Below are 15,536 nucleotides of genomic sequence, written 5' to 3'. Positions count from 1 at the left end.
GCTAAAACCAAGATATTAACTAAAATTAAAATTTTTATAGAATGCCTCCGCTATCTCGCCGATTTCAGAGAAGAGAAGCCTCGCGCATGCGTAGACAGCAACGTTCCCAGGAAATGGCCGCCGCGATAGCCCAAGCCTTGAGCCAAAACAATACCTCCAGTTATAACATTAAGTCCTTTAACGCGGGTAACCCTCCAAAGTTCACAGGTCTTGAAGGAGCCACCGTGATGCTCCAATGGCTCGAAAAGATTGAAAACACTTTCCTCCATACCCAATGCCCTCATGACAGACGAATCCTATATGCCTCCAGTGTCCTGGAATCCAGAGCGCTTACATGGTGGAATGGAGTAGCCCATGCGCGTGGCGCAGAAGCTGCTTCCAGGATACTCTGGGAGGAATTTAAGGATCTCTTGACGCGAGAATTCTGCCCCCCCAACGAAGTAAAGCGCCTGGAGGAAGAATTTTGGAACCTGAAGCAATACAGTGGAGAAGCGCGCGAGTACGCGACGCGCTTCCACGAGCTAAGCTTACTGGTCCCTCACCTTGTTACCCCTTCACGCCGAGCAATCGAGAAATTCCTTGGGGGTCTCCCCATGGAAATTCAAGATTCTGTATGGGCCAGAAACCCAGCAACCCTCTCTGACGCCATCGAGTTGGACGCTGTGCTCAGCGACAACCATGTCAGAGCAGGAACCCTGTTCCTGCGGGGAGCTGAGAAGACCAAACTCACCAAGACTGCCCCTGAACCAACAGAAACCAAACCTGAACCCTCAAACCGTAACAACCTCAAGCGCAGGCGCAAAGCCTATGCGCTTACCAGCCCGCCCATAGTCCAGCAATCCGCCTACCAACCTCCAGTTTACGCGCCTAACCCACTGTCAACCTACCCAACACCTCCTGTAGTCCACAACTATGCCTTAACCAATCCAGCACTCCCTGCCCCGCCACCTAAGAAACCATATACAGGAACCCAACCCTTTTGCCCAACCTGTAGACTTCACCACCCAACCCAAACCCCGTGTCGACAATGTAACCGTTGTGGCCGCGTTGGCCACTCTGCTGAGTTCTGTAGAGTCCCTCCCGCCAACCCAATTGCGCAAACACCACCCGTCTACCCGCAGAACCCACAACCAACCTACCAAAACCCACGACCCAGGTCGTGCTATAACTGCGGTGATCCCAGTCATTTCCGGAACGCGTGCCCAAGGCTACAAGTTCAGATTACGCAAGCGAATCCGGTGAACCAGATTTCGAACCAAGTGACACGCGGACGAGCTTTTAACATAACCGCGCACCAAGCGCAAGCGAATAATGACGTAGTTAATGGTACATTTTTGCTTAACGGATTTTATGCTTCTGTACTTTTTGATACTGGCGCCGATCGAAGTTTTATTTCTCGCGCGTTTGAGCAGAAGCTTGCGCGACCGCGCAACGATTTAAAAGAGAATTTTTCAGTTGAATTGGCTAATGGCGAAACTGTTTTAATTAACTCAGTGATTAAAGATTGCACGCTTAACCTTAACGAAAACGATTTTCTGATTGACCTCATCCCCATGCCTCTTGGGAGCTTTGATGTTATTATTGGTATGGACTGGCTCTCGAAGAATCGCGCCGAAGTTATTTGCGCCAAGAAGATGATTCGCATACCTCGAGAGAATGGTGATCTTCATATCTACGGCGAGAAACCCTCCCGCGGTCTTAAACTTATGTCTTGCGCCGAAGCCCGAAGGCTCATGCGGAAGAAGTGTATTGCATTTTTAGCCCATGTGGTCAAACCTGATGAAGGAAAGAAGCTTCGCGATATCCCTGTTGTGCGTGATTTCCCTGAAGTTTTTCCTGATGATCTTCCTGGTATCCCTCCCGCTCGTGAAGTCGAGTTCCGTATTGATCTTGTCCCCGGTGCTTCCCCCGTAGCTAAATCTCCTTACCGTCTTGCGCCCGCTGAGATGCAAGAATTGGCAAGCCAACTTCAAGAGTTGACTGCTAAAGGATTCATTCGCCCTAGCTCTTCGCCCTGGGGTGCTCCGGTGTTGTTCGTTAAAAAGAAAGATGGATCGTTTCGCATGTGTATTGATTACCGCGAGTTGAACAAACTCACCATTAAAAACCGGTATCCCTTACCGCGTATTGACGACCTCTTTGATCAACTCCAAGGTGCCTCTTGTTTCTCCAAGATTGATCTCCGCTCTGGCTATCACCAGTTGCGCATCCGCGATGAAGATGTTCCGAAGACTGCTTTTCGAACTCGTTATGGCCATTTTGAATTCTTGGTCATGTCCTTCGGTTTGACCAACGCACCCGCCGTTTTCATGGATCTAATGAATCGGGTGTGTAGGCCTTTCTTGGATAAATTCGTGATTGTGTTTATCGATGACGTTCTGATTTATTCCAAAACTAAGGCCGAGCATGAGCAACATCTTCGGTTGGTGTTGCAAAAGCTTCGAACCGAGCAGCTCTTTGCTAAGCTCTCCAAGTGTGAATTATGGTCTGATGAAATACAGTTTCTTGGTCATTTTGTAAACAAGGTGGGTATTCATGTCGACCCATCCAAGATTGAAGCAATCAAGAACTGGATTACGCCGACCACTCCTTCTGAGATCCGTTCCTTTCTGGGCTTAGCTGGTTATTACCGGCGCTTCATTTCGAACTTCTCGAAGATCGCTTTGCCTTTAACAGCTCTAACGCACAAAGGTAAACCATATATTTGGGGCTCGAAGCAAGAAGAAGCCTTTCTAACGCTCAAGCGTTTGTTGTGTGAAGCTCCTGTTCTTGCGCTACCTGAGGGTAATGATGATTTTGTCGTGTATTGCGATGCATCCAACCAAGGTCTCGGTTGTGTTCTTATGCAACGAGGCAAGGTTATCGCTTACGCATTAAGGCAACTTAAGGTTCATGAAAAGAATTATACAACTCACGACCTCGAACTTGGTGCAGTTGTTTTTGCCTTGAAGATCTGGAGACACTACCTTTATGGTACTAAGTGTATCCTCTACACTGACCATAAAATCCTTCAGCATATCTTTGATCAAAAGGAACTTAACATGAGGCAACGCCGATGGAACGAACTCATCAGCGATTACGATTGTGAGATCCGGTATCATCCTGGTAAGGCTAATGTGGTAGCCGATGCGCTCAGCCGAAAACCCTACCAGCTTAACTGTATTTTGCCGCGCACGCAGCTTCACTTCGCGCCGATCCAAAGCAACCTTGAATCGCGTATTCGTGACGCGCAGCGCGCATCCATCAGTAATGGTAACCTTCGCGCCGAGTTAGCGTGTGGCGCGGAAGCGCACTTTGTCCCTAATCTGAGTGGAATTCTCTGCTATCTCAATCGCATCTGGATTCCCTTTGATGAGAATCTTCGCGCTGATATCCTAAGTGAAGCGCACAAATCTCGATATTCCATTCATCCCGGCGCTGATAAGATGTACAAGGATTTGCGCATTACTTATTGGTGGCCCTGTATGAAAAAGGATATTGCTGTGTTCGTAGCTAAATGTCTGACTTGTTCTAAAGTGAAAGCTGAACACCAACGCCCATCTGGTTTGCTCGAACAACCAGAAATTCCTACGTGGAAATGGGAATGTGTAGCGATGGACTTTATTACCAAGTTACCTTTGACAGCAAGCAAACATGATAGCATTTGGGTAATAGTGGATCGTTTGACTAAGTCTGCTCACTTTCTGCCCATTCGTGAAAACTACCGTGTTGAGCAACTCGCGCAGCTTTATGTCAAGGAAATTGTCTGCCGCCATGGTACTCCTTTGAGCATCATATCCGATCGCGATGGCCGTTTTATATCTCGCTTTTGGAAATCTCTCCAATCTGCGCTAGGAACTCGCTTGGACATGAGTACGGCATATCATCCTCAGACTGACGGTCAGTCTGAGCGAACTATTCAAACTCTTGAGGATATGCTCCGATCTTGTGTTCTTGATTTTGGAGGTAATTGGGATTCACACCTGCCTTTGATCGAGTTCTCTTATAATAACAGCTATCATTCCAGTATCGGTATGGCCCCATTTGAAGCACTTTACGGTCGTAAGTGCCGCTCCCCGATTTGTTGGAGCGAAGTGGGAGAAGCTCAAATCACAGGACCCGAACTTGTTCAAGAGACAACCGATAAAATCGCCAAGATCCGTGATCATCTGCTGACTGCCAAAAGCCGACAGAAGAGTTACGCAGATCGTAGGCGGAAGCCTCTCGAATTTCAAGTTGGTGATCTTGTTCTCCTCAAAGTGTCGCCCTGGAAAGGTGTTGTCCGCTTTGGGAAGAAGGGTAAGCTTGCTCATCGTTATGTTGGTCCATTTAAGATTCTCGCGCGTGTAGGAAAAGTTGCCTACAGACTTGACCTGCCGCCCGCGCTCAGTAATGTGCATCCAACGTTCCATGTATCCAATCTCAAGAAGTGTTTAGCTGACGAGAACCTTCACGTTCCACTTGATGAAGTTCAAGTTGATGAATCTATGCATTTCGTTGAGAAGCCTGTTGAGATTATGGATCGTGAGGTTAAGCAAACCAAGCGCAGTCGCATCCCTATCGTGAAAGTTCGCTGGGAGTCCAAGCGCGGAGCCGAGTTTACATGGGAAAGGGAAGATCAAATGAAGATCAAGTACCCGCACCTGTTCTCTGCGCAACCTACTTCGAGATAAATTTCAGGACGAAATTTTTTAAAGTAGGGGAGACTGTAACATCTGCCCCGATCCGACCGGACCCAGGTACCCATTTCTCTGACCCGATCTCTTTCTTTTATGATTTAATATTTATTTATACTTATATTTTACTTTTAATAATAATAATATATTTTCCTTCCCGCCTCTTTCTCTCTCTTTCTTTCCGCCGTCCCGTCCCTCTTCTTCTCTCTTTCCGCCTTCTTTTCCCTCTTGTCGCCGTCCCGCCCTTACGCCTTGTTTCCCTCTTTTTTCTTCTAACTCTTTGCTGTCCTTTGTTCCTTCCCGCCTAAGGTTGTCTGCGCAGCTCCACGCGCCAGACTCCTTACAAGGAAGCCTGCGTGAAGACCACCTGTTACTGCGATACGCGAGACGAACTGTCCCCGCAGCGCGCTAAGGATTTTAGTTCTTCCCGCGGCGCGCTATGGATACCGTTCTTCCCGCGACGCGCTAAGGAATATAGTTCTTCTCGTGACGCGCTTAGAATTGAAGTTCTTCCCGCGGCGCGCTTAGAAATGTAGTTCTTCCCGCAACGCGTTAAGGTTGGTTCTGTCTGCCTTCGCGCTCGCGCTCTCTTGACCTTCTGTGTCTGCCTTCGCGCTCGAGCTTTCTCGCGCTATGTCTTGAGTCTTTTCTTCTGTTTAATCCAGCCGTTTACTTTTGTGATGTCTTATCTCCTGTGCTGTTGACCTGACCTATCTTATGTCTGAAAAGTTACTTTCGGCGCAGCATGCGCACCAACCCCATTGGTTGGCAGAAAAAGTGACTGACATTATCTTTTGAGATCTGCTTTTACCATGCTTGACCAGTACCTTTATCTGACCCGCCCATGCCTGTTTACTGTTCCCTGTCAGCTTTATCTTGCCCCCTGCAGCTGCCATATCTTTTGATATCTTTTGCTTTTGGAATCTTTTGCTTTTTGAGATCTTTTCCCCTTTTCTAGGGATTGTGTTCCCTAGGGTTTCCCTATAAATAATAATGTTATTTTTCCTAACACATCACACACAAACACTTAATCTCTCCTGTTCTTCCTTGCTCTCTGCCGTTGATCCTCTGCCGTCTCCTCTCTGCCTCCGTCTTCCTCCCTGTTCTGCCCTGCTTTTCCGGTAATATATATTATATATAATAATTTACTTATTAATTATGCTAACTTATAATCAAGACTTAAAACAAATCGTTAAAACAATAATCTTTAATTATAGGGTAACTTGTGCTTGTTTAAAGTTGGTTCTTGCTTTATCTTACACCGCACCGTTTATCAAGTGAGTAATCTCGTACCTAATCCCTTTTTGCTTTTAATGTTTTGGGATGTTCATGTGTTCATACAAACTTAGAGTCTTAAACTTGTTTATGAGCTTTAGTCGCGCAGTATCCCATGTGTTGAGGACGTTTACTTGGCTGTTTATTTGTATGTGTGTATCATTAACCGCTTTGTTCGGCCTATTCCGCAGTTTTCATGGATCCATTAGATGAACACGGGAGACCTATCGTTTACGGTTTTCTTTGTTTACACTTGCACAGATGTTTTCTCGTTTTTGTGCTCATTTGGGAGCACGGATTGAACTATGAACTATGAGCTATGATCTATTTAGGCTTGATCACAATCTGATTACACCCTTGTTAAACACCAGACATACACGTGTTGCGCGCAGATTTATTGTTATCTATGTATTGTATTAAACTTGATTTCTCACCAACACGCAAGTGTTTGACGTTTATTTTAACACATGTTCAGGTTTGCAGTAGCTGTTTTGGAGCTTGTGGACACGTAGGAAGTTTTCTTTATTTTGGACCTAGATTAAAATGTATCAAGACAAGTTTTTGCTGTTAGAATATTATGATTTATAATATATTGATTTATGATGATTTATGTTATCTTATGCCTACTTTGCGCGACGCGCGAATGAATGTATTTATTAAATATTGACACCCAATAGTGTCACGAGTAATGAAACAATATGTGGCGCCCCGATGTATAATCCGCCTTTGGTCGGGGTGTTACACCTTGTACGTATATTGAAAGACTGCGACTTAATGTTGGAAGGATCAATGAATCATATGCGCATAAAGGGAGGTAATCGGTGTGTAGATGATCGACGTGCCCAACACATGTCTCCCTAGTTATCTCTATTTCTCTCTCTTTAAAAAAATTATAAATCGATTAAACCTGATCCCCAACCCTAGCCTCATCATTGATCAAATTCAACAAATGGTCTCTTGATTTCATCAAATCGATTTAATCAGAATTCAAACCTTTAAACTAAAGGAGATAATGTTAGATCGCATTATATTGGTTGATAAATCCGGATTACGCAAAACAAAGAAAAAGTCTTTGCTCGCAATTGTTTATGTCTTCTTGGATCTTATCGAAAGCGCATAACGACTTGGTTTGCAACAATTAAAAATTGACGATGAGAACATAGTTGAGATTAAGGTTCACCCTTTTTTGTTGGAATGTCATAGACCCGTATGGAGTAACTAGCCTTGGGATAGGTGTCAGAGTGATCTGTTTGGGGTGTTTTGCAGACAACTTGGTAGCTAGAGCTGCCTTGTTTTGGTCTTTGCTTGTATGCACCATGTATTTCAAGTTGTCTATGTTTTGTACTTTCACAACTCCTTGCTATTTTCCTTTTTAATGTATTTCTTTCTCCGTCGATCAAAACATATTACATGTAAGGCCCCGTTACCGGTAGCCCTACTTTCGTGTTGGATTTACTCATAAACGCAGTTCTAAATATCAGAGTTAATTAAAACATTCGCGGAATGTAAAAACTTTTGTAAAACATTTCATAGCAAAACACATCTTGTCTTAAAACAACATCTTGTCTTTCAAAATGAACAAAACATTAAACTTAAACGTCTTGAATCTTCCGATGCCAGCCTCTTATTCAGTGCCACGTGTCTCCTCAAGCGAGCTGCCTCATCCTACTCACCTGCGTGCATACTAAAAGTCAGCTACGCTGAGTGAGTTCTAGTTAATCATACATTATACAATACACACAAACTTATATTCTTTCATTCATACTTTCATACTTTCATACTTTCTTTTGTATTAACTTGCTTTCATATCTTACGTTATAAAGAGCATTACGCCCTACATTCCTCGAGTATTATTAGGGCTCGGTACCCTCCTTCCTCGAGTATTATTAGGGCTCGGTACCCTCCTTCCTCGAGTATTATTAGGGCTCGGTACCCTCCTTCCTCGAATATTAGTAGGGTTCGGTTCCCTAGTTCTCGAATATTAGTAGGGTTCAATTCCCTCTTCGTTACCATACAATCATACATCATACCTCGAGTATTATTAGGGCCCGGTACCCTCTTCGTAACCATACAACCATACAACCATCCTTTCCTTCTTTTATTAACTTTATCACATTCATACACATAAGCATACATATCATACTTACCTTATACATAGCGTTACAACCTGACAGTACGTGCAATATCCGAAGATCGTTCACGTACCATCAGGCAATCATTCATACATTTCACGTTATTCACATAAAGCATACACTTATCTCTTAGGATAAGCGTATTAACAAACATATTGAGTATGCACACAGCCCCGAAAACATAACACATAAATGGGGCTAGAAACTCACCTGAATCCTGTTACGCTCTCCGTTAATCGTTATTCCCTTCTTGAGCTGTGCACGGCTAACTGTATAATATTTACATGTATCAATTAACTACTACTACTCATGTTGTATTTCTATCTTTATATAACCCACAACGAACGGGGGTCCGGGGGCAGCGGGGTCTAGGGGCGGCAGCCCCTAGCAGGGTCCAAGGGGCAGAGCCCCTGGCTGGGGTCGAGCTGCCAGGTCAGCTTGGAAAAATTTTATTTCCACTAACTGTCTTAACACATTTTTCATTAGGTTTTTAATTTATTTTATAATTTGCTAACTCCAGCGAACTTATCATTAGACGAACTTAACAATAAGCGAACTTAACATTAAGCGAACTTAGTGTTAAGCGAACTTAACATTAAGCGAACTTATCACCAGGCGAAGTTAAGCATTCAGCGAACTTAACTCAGGCGAAGTTAAGCTTGGCGAAGTTAAACATCAGCGAACTTGGGGTCCAGCGAAGTTAATCATAGGCGAACTTGTCAACAAGCGAATTTATCAGTTAGGCGAACTTGCTTGCAAGCGAAGTTAAGCTTGCAGGCGAAGTTGCCCAGCTGCGCCTCTGTTCAATCTTAATCCCCCAAAATCATCATCGTTTTACTGAGAGATCCATGGGTTTGGTATTTGACTAACCCGCGATCATCCCTATGGTCGTTTTTGGACAAGATTTGACCCGAAAACACATAAAGTTCGGACCTTTAATTTCATGAACGTTCAATACAAGATCTACGGTTTATCTTAAACGAACCGTACATGTTTATGGGTTTATTAGGTTTGTTCTAGCATCAAGTTCGCTACTTTACGCTTCGTTTAGATCCGATCTATTATCGTTTCAAGTTTCATGGCAAACCGTCTATAAAAACATGATCTTTAAGATCGAAATCTTACCTTTATGTGTTCGGTTTGCGTGGTTATCTCGTATCTAGCTCGTATATCGAAGATCTAATAATGGTCGGCTTGATTTTTGGACTCGAATCCGCTCTCTCTCTCTCGGCCGTATGAGGTGTAGTGTATGTGTGTGTTTTTGAGTGTGTAGAGATTTAGATGGAAATGAATGATGGTTTAGGGTTTAAGGGTGGTTTAAGAGGGTATTTATATCCCTTAAAGCCCATGGACCTGAGGCCCATTACCCTTAATCCATCTTAATTAATCCAAGTCCATGATCCGTTCTTTACTCGGTATTACTTACTTAATAACGCGAAATTACTAAACGTAACTTTCTTTATTTAACGTTATAATATTTAGGATGTTACATTACATATATGCATGCTTTTGTTACATGTGAATTTACATATATGTATCTACTTATTATAGGGTACTATTTAGCTAAGTATCTTAAGGAACACTGATTATTTACTTATACGGAAAAATGGAAAATATACACATATTTATTTCACGGGTTAATATTAATTATTACATATATGTACGATACGAAACATGATCAAATACATTTTACTTTTAACATGAAAACGGTGAGAACCAATATGCTGTTATTATTAGGTTTATTTTTATAGGTGTTTGCTGTTATTTTTTGTTCATATTTGCTAATTTTCGATTATGAGACGTTATAAGTATTTACTGATTTATATTTTGTTGTTATTATTAGATGTTTTCTTTTGCTGTTATAAGTATTTGTTGGTATTTCTTGTTATTATTTTGTTCTTGATTTTGATTCTTTTATTGAAATTTTTAGGTTCTTCTTTGTTATTATAAATCATTGTTTACGTAGATTGGTATTGTAGTTGATATTGTTTCTTACGTTCTCATTTTTTTTATAAATTGGTATTATTTCCTACGTTCTCATGCTAAGATTAAAATATACATGAACCTTCCCCTATACGATACTATATATTTGTATGCAAATTCAAACACATTGTAAACATAAAGATTTTAATTAAACACATCAACCAAACATTTTACCTCTCAACTAAAGTCACACAAAAAGCAAAATTGGAAAATATATAGGATTAATAATTAATTTGGATTATTAAATAAATGAATAATAGTAATAATAATTAACAATCTTGCAGCTCATCCTAAAAACATACTCTTGGTGATGACCAACTTGGTAATTTTATATCCCATGATAATAACATTAGTGGCGTTTATGTTTTTGTATACAATTTAGTATAATTGTTTTCTATATGTTTGTCCTTTTGGTTTTGCCTATATATTTGATGCGCCTGATTTCAAAAGTTTTCATAACGTATCTATCACTCTTAATAGAGTAATAATTATTTTTTGTTTTAAATTAAAATGCCATCTTCCATTTCTTCATCACTATTTCCATCGACTACTGATGTTAAACGCCACACTATGGATTTCAGTGCTAGCATGTGGGGGGATCGGTTTCTTACACCTGATGAGGTTTTTCTGTCAATCACCGGTTAATATATTGTCCATTAATTAGTTATAATGAGAAAATCATTTATACATCTTCTATGTTCTTTTGTAATTAATGCAGCCAAAAGATTTAGTGAAGGAGAAACAAGTTATTGAAGAGCTCAAAGAAGAAGTAAGAAAAGAGCTAGTGATCAAAGCTTCCTCTAATGAGTCAACACAACATATAAAGTTGATACAACTTATTGATGCAATCCAACGCCTTGGCATTGCCTATCATTTCCAGGAGGAGATTGAGGAAGCCTTGCAACATATCTATGTTACGTATGGCGAAAAATGGGTCGATCATAACAACCTACAAAGTATCTCTCTTTGGTTCCGACTCCTTCGACAACAAGGCTTCAACATCTCATCTGGTATGTAGTTTCAAGTTTACTTTAGATCCATTAGATATTTATTTATTTTTTTTACAACTAAAAATCACTTGGTTGATGCATGGTGCACTACATCCATCAAAGACATGCATTTATAATTTTTCTGGTTTTAGCCTAATGCATGTGGAACTCTAGCACTAAGATGATCAGGACTTGCATGTTACAGGTGTATTCAAGAACCACATGGATGAGAAGGAAAATTTCATGGAATCTTTATGTGAAGATGCTCATGGAATGCTTGCTTTGTACGAAGCGTCATATATGAGTGTGGAAGGCGAAAAGGTACTAGATTATGCCCTCGAGTTCGCTAAAATTAACCTTGCTAACATTGCAAAGGATCCTTCTTGTGACTCTTTGTTAAGAACCCAAATACAACAAGCACTAAAGCAGCCACTCCGGAAAAGGTTGCCAAGGCTAGAGGCCGTGCGTTACATTCCTATTTACCAACAAGAAGCTTCTCACAATGAGGCCCTACTGAAGCTTGCAAAATTTGATTTTAATCTGCTTCAATCAATACACAAGGAGGAGCTTAGGCAACTTTGCAAGTACGTAACACGCACGTTTATTTTTACCTTAGTAGGCTTATAATTCATCTTTACCTTAATTAATTAAGCTAAACAAACATACATACTAATAAACTAAAAGCATGACCAACCATATCAATATTTATAGAGTTTGCAATATGGCTAATTAGTATAAATCGGTGTTAGATGGTGGAAGGACTTGGACATGCCACGAAAACTACCATATGTTCGAGACAGGTTGATAGAATGCTATTTTTGGATACTGGGAGTCTATTACGAGCCTCACCATACTCTTACGAGAATTTTCCTAACGAAGACTTCCATGTGGTTGATCGTTTTGGATGACACATATGATAACTATGGTACTTATGAAGAACTCAAGATCTTTACTGATGCTGTTGAACGGTACGTGTAATTTTATCAAAGAATTCATTTTGTGTTATTTAGATGGTCAATTAACTGCATAGATTTGCTTCCAGAATATATGAAACTAATATATCAAGAACTTTTGAATCATCACCAAGAAATGGAGAAATCACTTGTGAAGGAAGGAAAAGCATACCAGATCTCCTATGTGATTGAGATGGTATGTTTTGAATCTGCTATCGATTGCGCTATACATATAATTATATTATAAATGTTAGTCTAGCTTGTCTATCTAAACAAATAAGTTGTTAAGGTTGTGCCATCCACTAATTTGGTGATACAGGCAAAAGACATTATTCGAAACAACCTATTGGAAGCTAAATGGTTAAAAGAGGGCTATATGCCGACTCTAGAAGAGTACATATCTGTTTCAGTGAAGACTTGTACCTATGGCGTGATGATATCGAGAGCTTTTGTTGGTAGGACGGATAATTTGGTCAATGAGGATACCTTTAAGTGGGTCGCCGCATATCCTCCTATTGTTAAAGCCGCATGTTTGGTTTTAAGACTAATGGATGACATTACCACACACGAGGTACTAAACACATATGTATAGACATACAATTAGTCTAGTTAATGTTTACGTTACAAAAAAACACACAATTGCTCTAATTATGACATGCAACTACTCTAGTTATAGATTGACTCAAAAAAAAATCTAGTTGCATAACTAATCTATTTGTAAATATAATTATTGTATTTGATATAAAACGAAATTGAATAAAATGTTACTAAACAATGATATCGTCTAATTACTCAGTATCAGTTACATAATTACTCTATTTGATTTATTTAAGAGGAACAAGAAAGATGTCACGTTGCTTCAAGCATTGAATGCTATCAAAAGGAAACTGGTGCCTCCGAGAAAGAAGCGTGTGAATTTATATCAAATAAAGTTGAAGATGCATGGAAAGTTATAAATAGGCATTCTCTTAGGCTAACTGAAATCCCGTTCCCTCTACTTACACCGATAAGTCAACGACGGCTACACACATGCCGGCAAAGAAATAATAAATCACATCAAATCTATCTTGGTCCACCCTGTACCTGTTGAAGATTCAAGATCAAATACATGATATATGGTTGTTGAGTTCTTGGTGTTTACAAATATCATTGTAATATATACTTTATGTTTCATTTGTTTGTTGCATGTGTGATAGGATATGAATCCAGCCATATGTACGTACAGTATGTTGTTCCCAACATAAAATCTGTATTCTTGTATTCTGCTCGTGTGACGATATAGTTGTTTGGTAATGTAATTGTTGTTTTCATTTATGCTAATGAAGTAATAAGTAATAGTTGATCCAATTTTAGATCAACCGGTCACTATAAATACACAAAATAACCGGCAGGGCCGGCCTAACAATTTTGGTGGCCTAAAGCGGTGGAAAAGTTTGGGACCCTTGCCAAGAGTTAGAGAAATGAAATTATAAAATTTATAATTTTTAAAAAAATTACCTAGCAATTGTCGTGTTTCGTATATAAAAATACAACATTTTCAACTTTGTTTTAAAAACAAGTTTGATTTATGTATAATACAAATCAAAAGAGTATATATACGCACACTTCATTTTATTTTAGGTTTATCGAACAATGTGTTTTGTATATGAATTATAAAGTTTAGAAAAGCAATGGAATTTATATACAATACAAGTTCATGGAGTATATATACATATATGAAAAAAAAATTTGAAACAACTGAAAAAAAAAATAGAAATGAAAGGATTAAAAAGAGAACATGAAATAACTAATTTAAAAATGGTTAAACAGAGTTAGAATCGAACATGCTTGGATTAAATTTAGATAGGTGGGAAAGATTGGATGGTTAAGGCATAACCAACAGGACAAGGTAGAAGATTTGTTAGATAACCAACTATTTTTAATATATACGTGATTATGTATATATAAATACCGAAAATTAACTAACGGAGGGCCTCATTTTTCGGGGGCCTCAAGCCCTAGCTTTACCTACTAATACAGTAGGGCCGCCCCTGATAACCGGGTTACTAGGCTAAAACAAATCTAACAAAGAATTTGATTTATTTCTTTTTTCTCAAGGCTTTGAATTCAAAGTGGTGAGTTAGGAACGAATTAGGAAACGATGCATAAAAGGGAGAATGTGATTAAAAGAAAAGAAAATAATAAATACAATAACAAAGGTACTGAAGTACCCCTTTTTTAATGAAAAAAATAGTAAGTGTTGGAAAAAGGTACGAACAAGTTTTAGAAAACTGAAGTAGTCATTTTGAATAAATTCAAGCATGATACTAAAATTGTATAACTAAACAAACCATATATACCAAAGAGTTAATGGCCATTTTCGTCCCTGTGGTTTGCTACTTTCGTCACTTCAGTCCAAAATTTTTAATTTTGTCAATTTTGTCCTCATAGTTTTAAATATTAGCCAATTACGTCCCATCCGTCTAACGGCATCCAGCTATGCCGTTAGTTTAAGGGTATTTTTGTCTTTCTTCTTTTAATTTTGAGTTAATGGTCATTTTAGTCCCTGTGGTTTAATATCTTTGCCAATTCAGTCCAAAGTTTGAAAATTTGTCAATTTAATGTTCAGTTTAATTCAGTTTTTTTATTTTTTATGTTTTTTGTTTATAACCCTGAAGAGCATAATTCAAGCCCAAAACCATCAAGCAACCTCAAATACTGGTATGCATTTACTCTGTTAACAACAGTAATCCCCCCCTTATATTTAGTTTCTAGACATTTCCTAAAATCTTCTCCATGGTGGAATTAAATGGTAAAGTGGTCAAGGTAATTCCCTGAAACCGAATTATACAGAAAAAACTATAAATTGTTTTGTTGATTAATGTATAATAGTTGATTACGACCCAGATTTTCGTTATGATATGTTAATCTCTAAACCCTAAATATTATGCATTCATCAAAGAAACGATTTTTAGTTTTTGCGTGCAATTCGGTTTCACGGAATTGCTTTGACCACTTTACCATTGAATTCCACCATGGGGGAGAGTTTAGGAACCGTCTAGAAACTAAATGCGAGAGGAGGGGGTATGATTACTGTTGTCGACAGAGTAAATGCAGATTTGTTTTGGGCTTGGATAATGCTCTCTAGGGTTATAGAAAAAAAAACTGACTTAAATTGAAAAAAATTCAAACTTTGGACTGAATTGGCAAAAGTATCAAACCACAGGGACGAAAATGACCAATAACTCAAAATAAAAAAGAGAAAGACAAAAATAGCCTTAAACTAACGGCATAGCTGGATGCCGTTAGACGGATAGGACGTAATTGGCTAATATTTAAAACTATGAGGACTAAATTGACAAAAATACAAATTTTGGACTGAAGTAGCGAAAGTAGCAAACCACATGGACGAAAATGGCCATTAACTCTATACCAAAATAACATTTAACTCTTAACATAATGATTAAACAACGTATGAGATTGATGTCTATCCATATTCTATGTTCAACTGGGACAAAAATTGTAATAATAAATAAATACACACCAAAAAGAAATTGTGAACTCCTTAAA

The 15,536-nt window shown here is 39.4% G+C and overlaps 1 protein-coding gene across 1 annotated transcript; it reads left to right on the top strand.

The window, feature by feature from the left end:
* Window positions 1–10,602: 10,602 nt before the first annotated feature.
* LOC143606463 ((E)-beta-farnesene synthase-like) lies at window positions 10,603–12,579 on the top strand. The gene is made up of 6 exons (XM_077082229.1): window positions 10,603–10,666; window positions 10,764–11,055; window positions 11,240–11,618; window positions 11,784–12,002; window positions 12,045–12,183; window positions 12,307–12,579. Exons 1-6 carry the CDS (start codon window positions 10,616–10,618, stop codon window positions 12,577–12,579), a joined length of 1,353 nt encoding a protein of 450 aa, XP_076938344.1. The 5' UTR covers window positions 10,603–10,615.
* The last annotated feature ends 2,957 nt before the right edge of the window (window positions 12,580–15,536 follow it).

This window comes from Bidens hawaiensis, unplaced genomic scaffold (assembly GCF_021521415.1).
Source record: "Bidens hawaiensis isolate Kalapana, Puna unplaced genomic scaffold, B.hawaiensis_p1.1 tig00074919_1, whole genome shotgun sequence".
In the NCBI taxonomy this organism is placed as follows: Eukaryota; Viridiplantae; Streptophyta; class Magnoliopsida; order Asterales; family Asteraceae; genus Bidens; species Bidens hawaiensis.
This window is presented reverse-complemented; position numbering and strand designations above follow the sequence as displayed.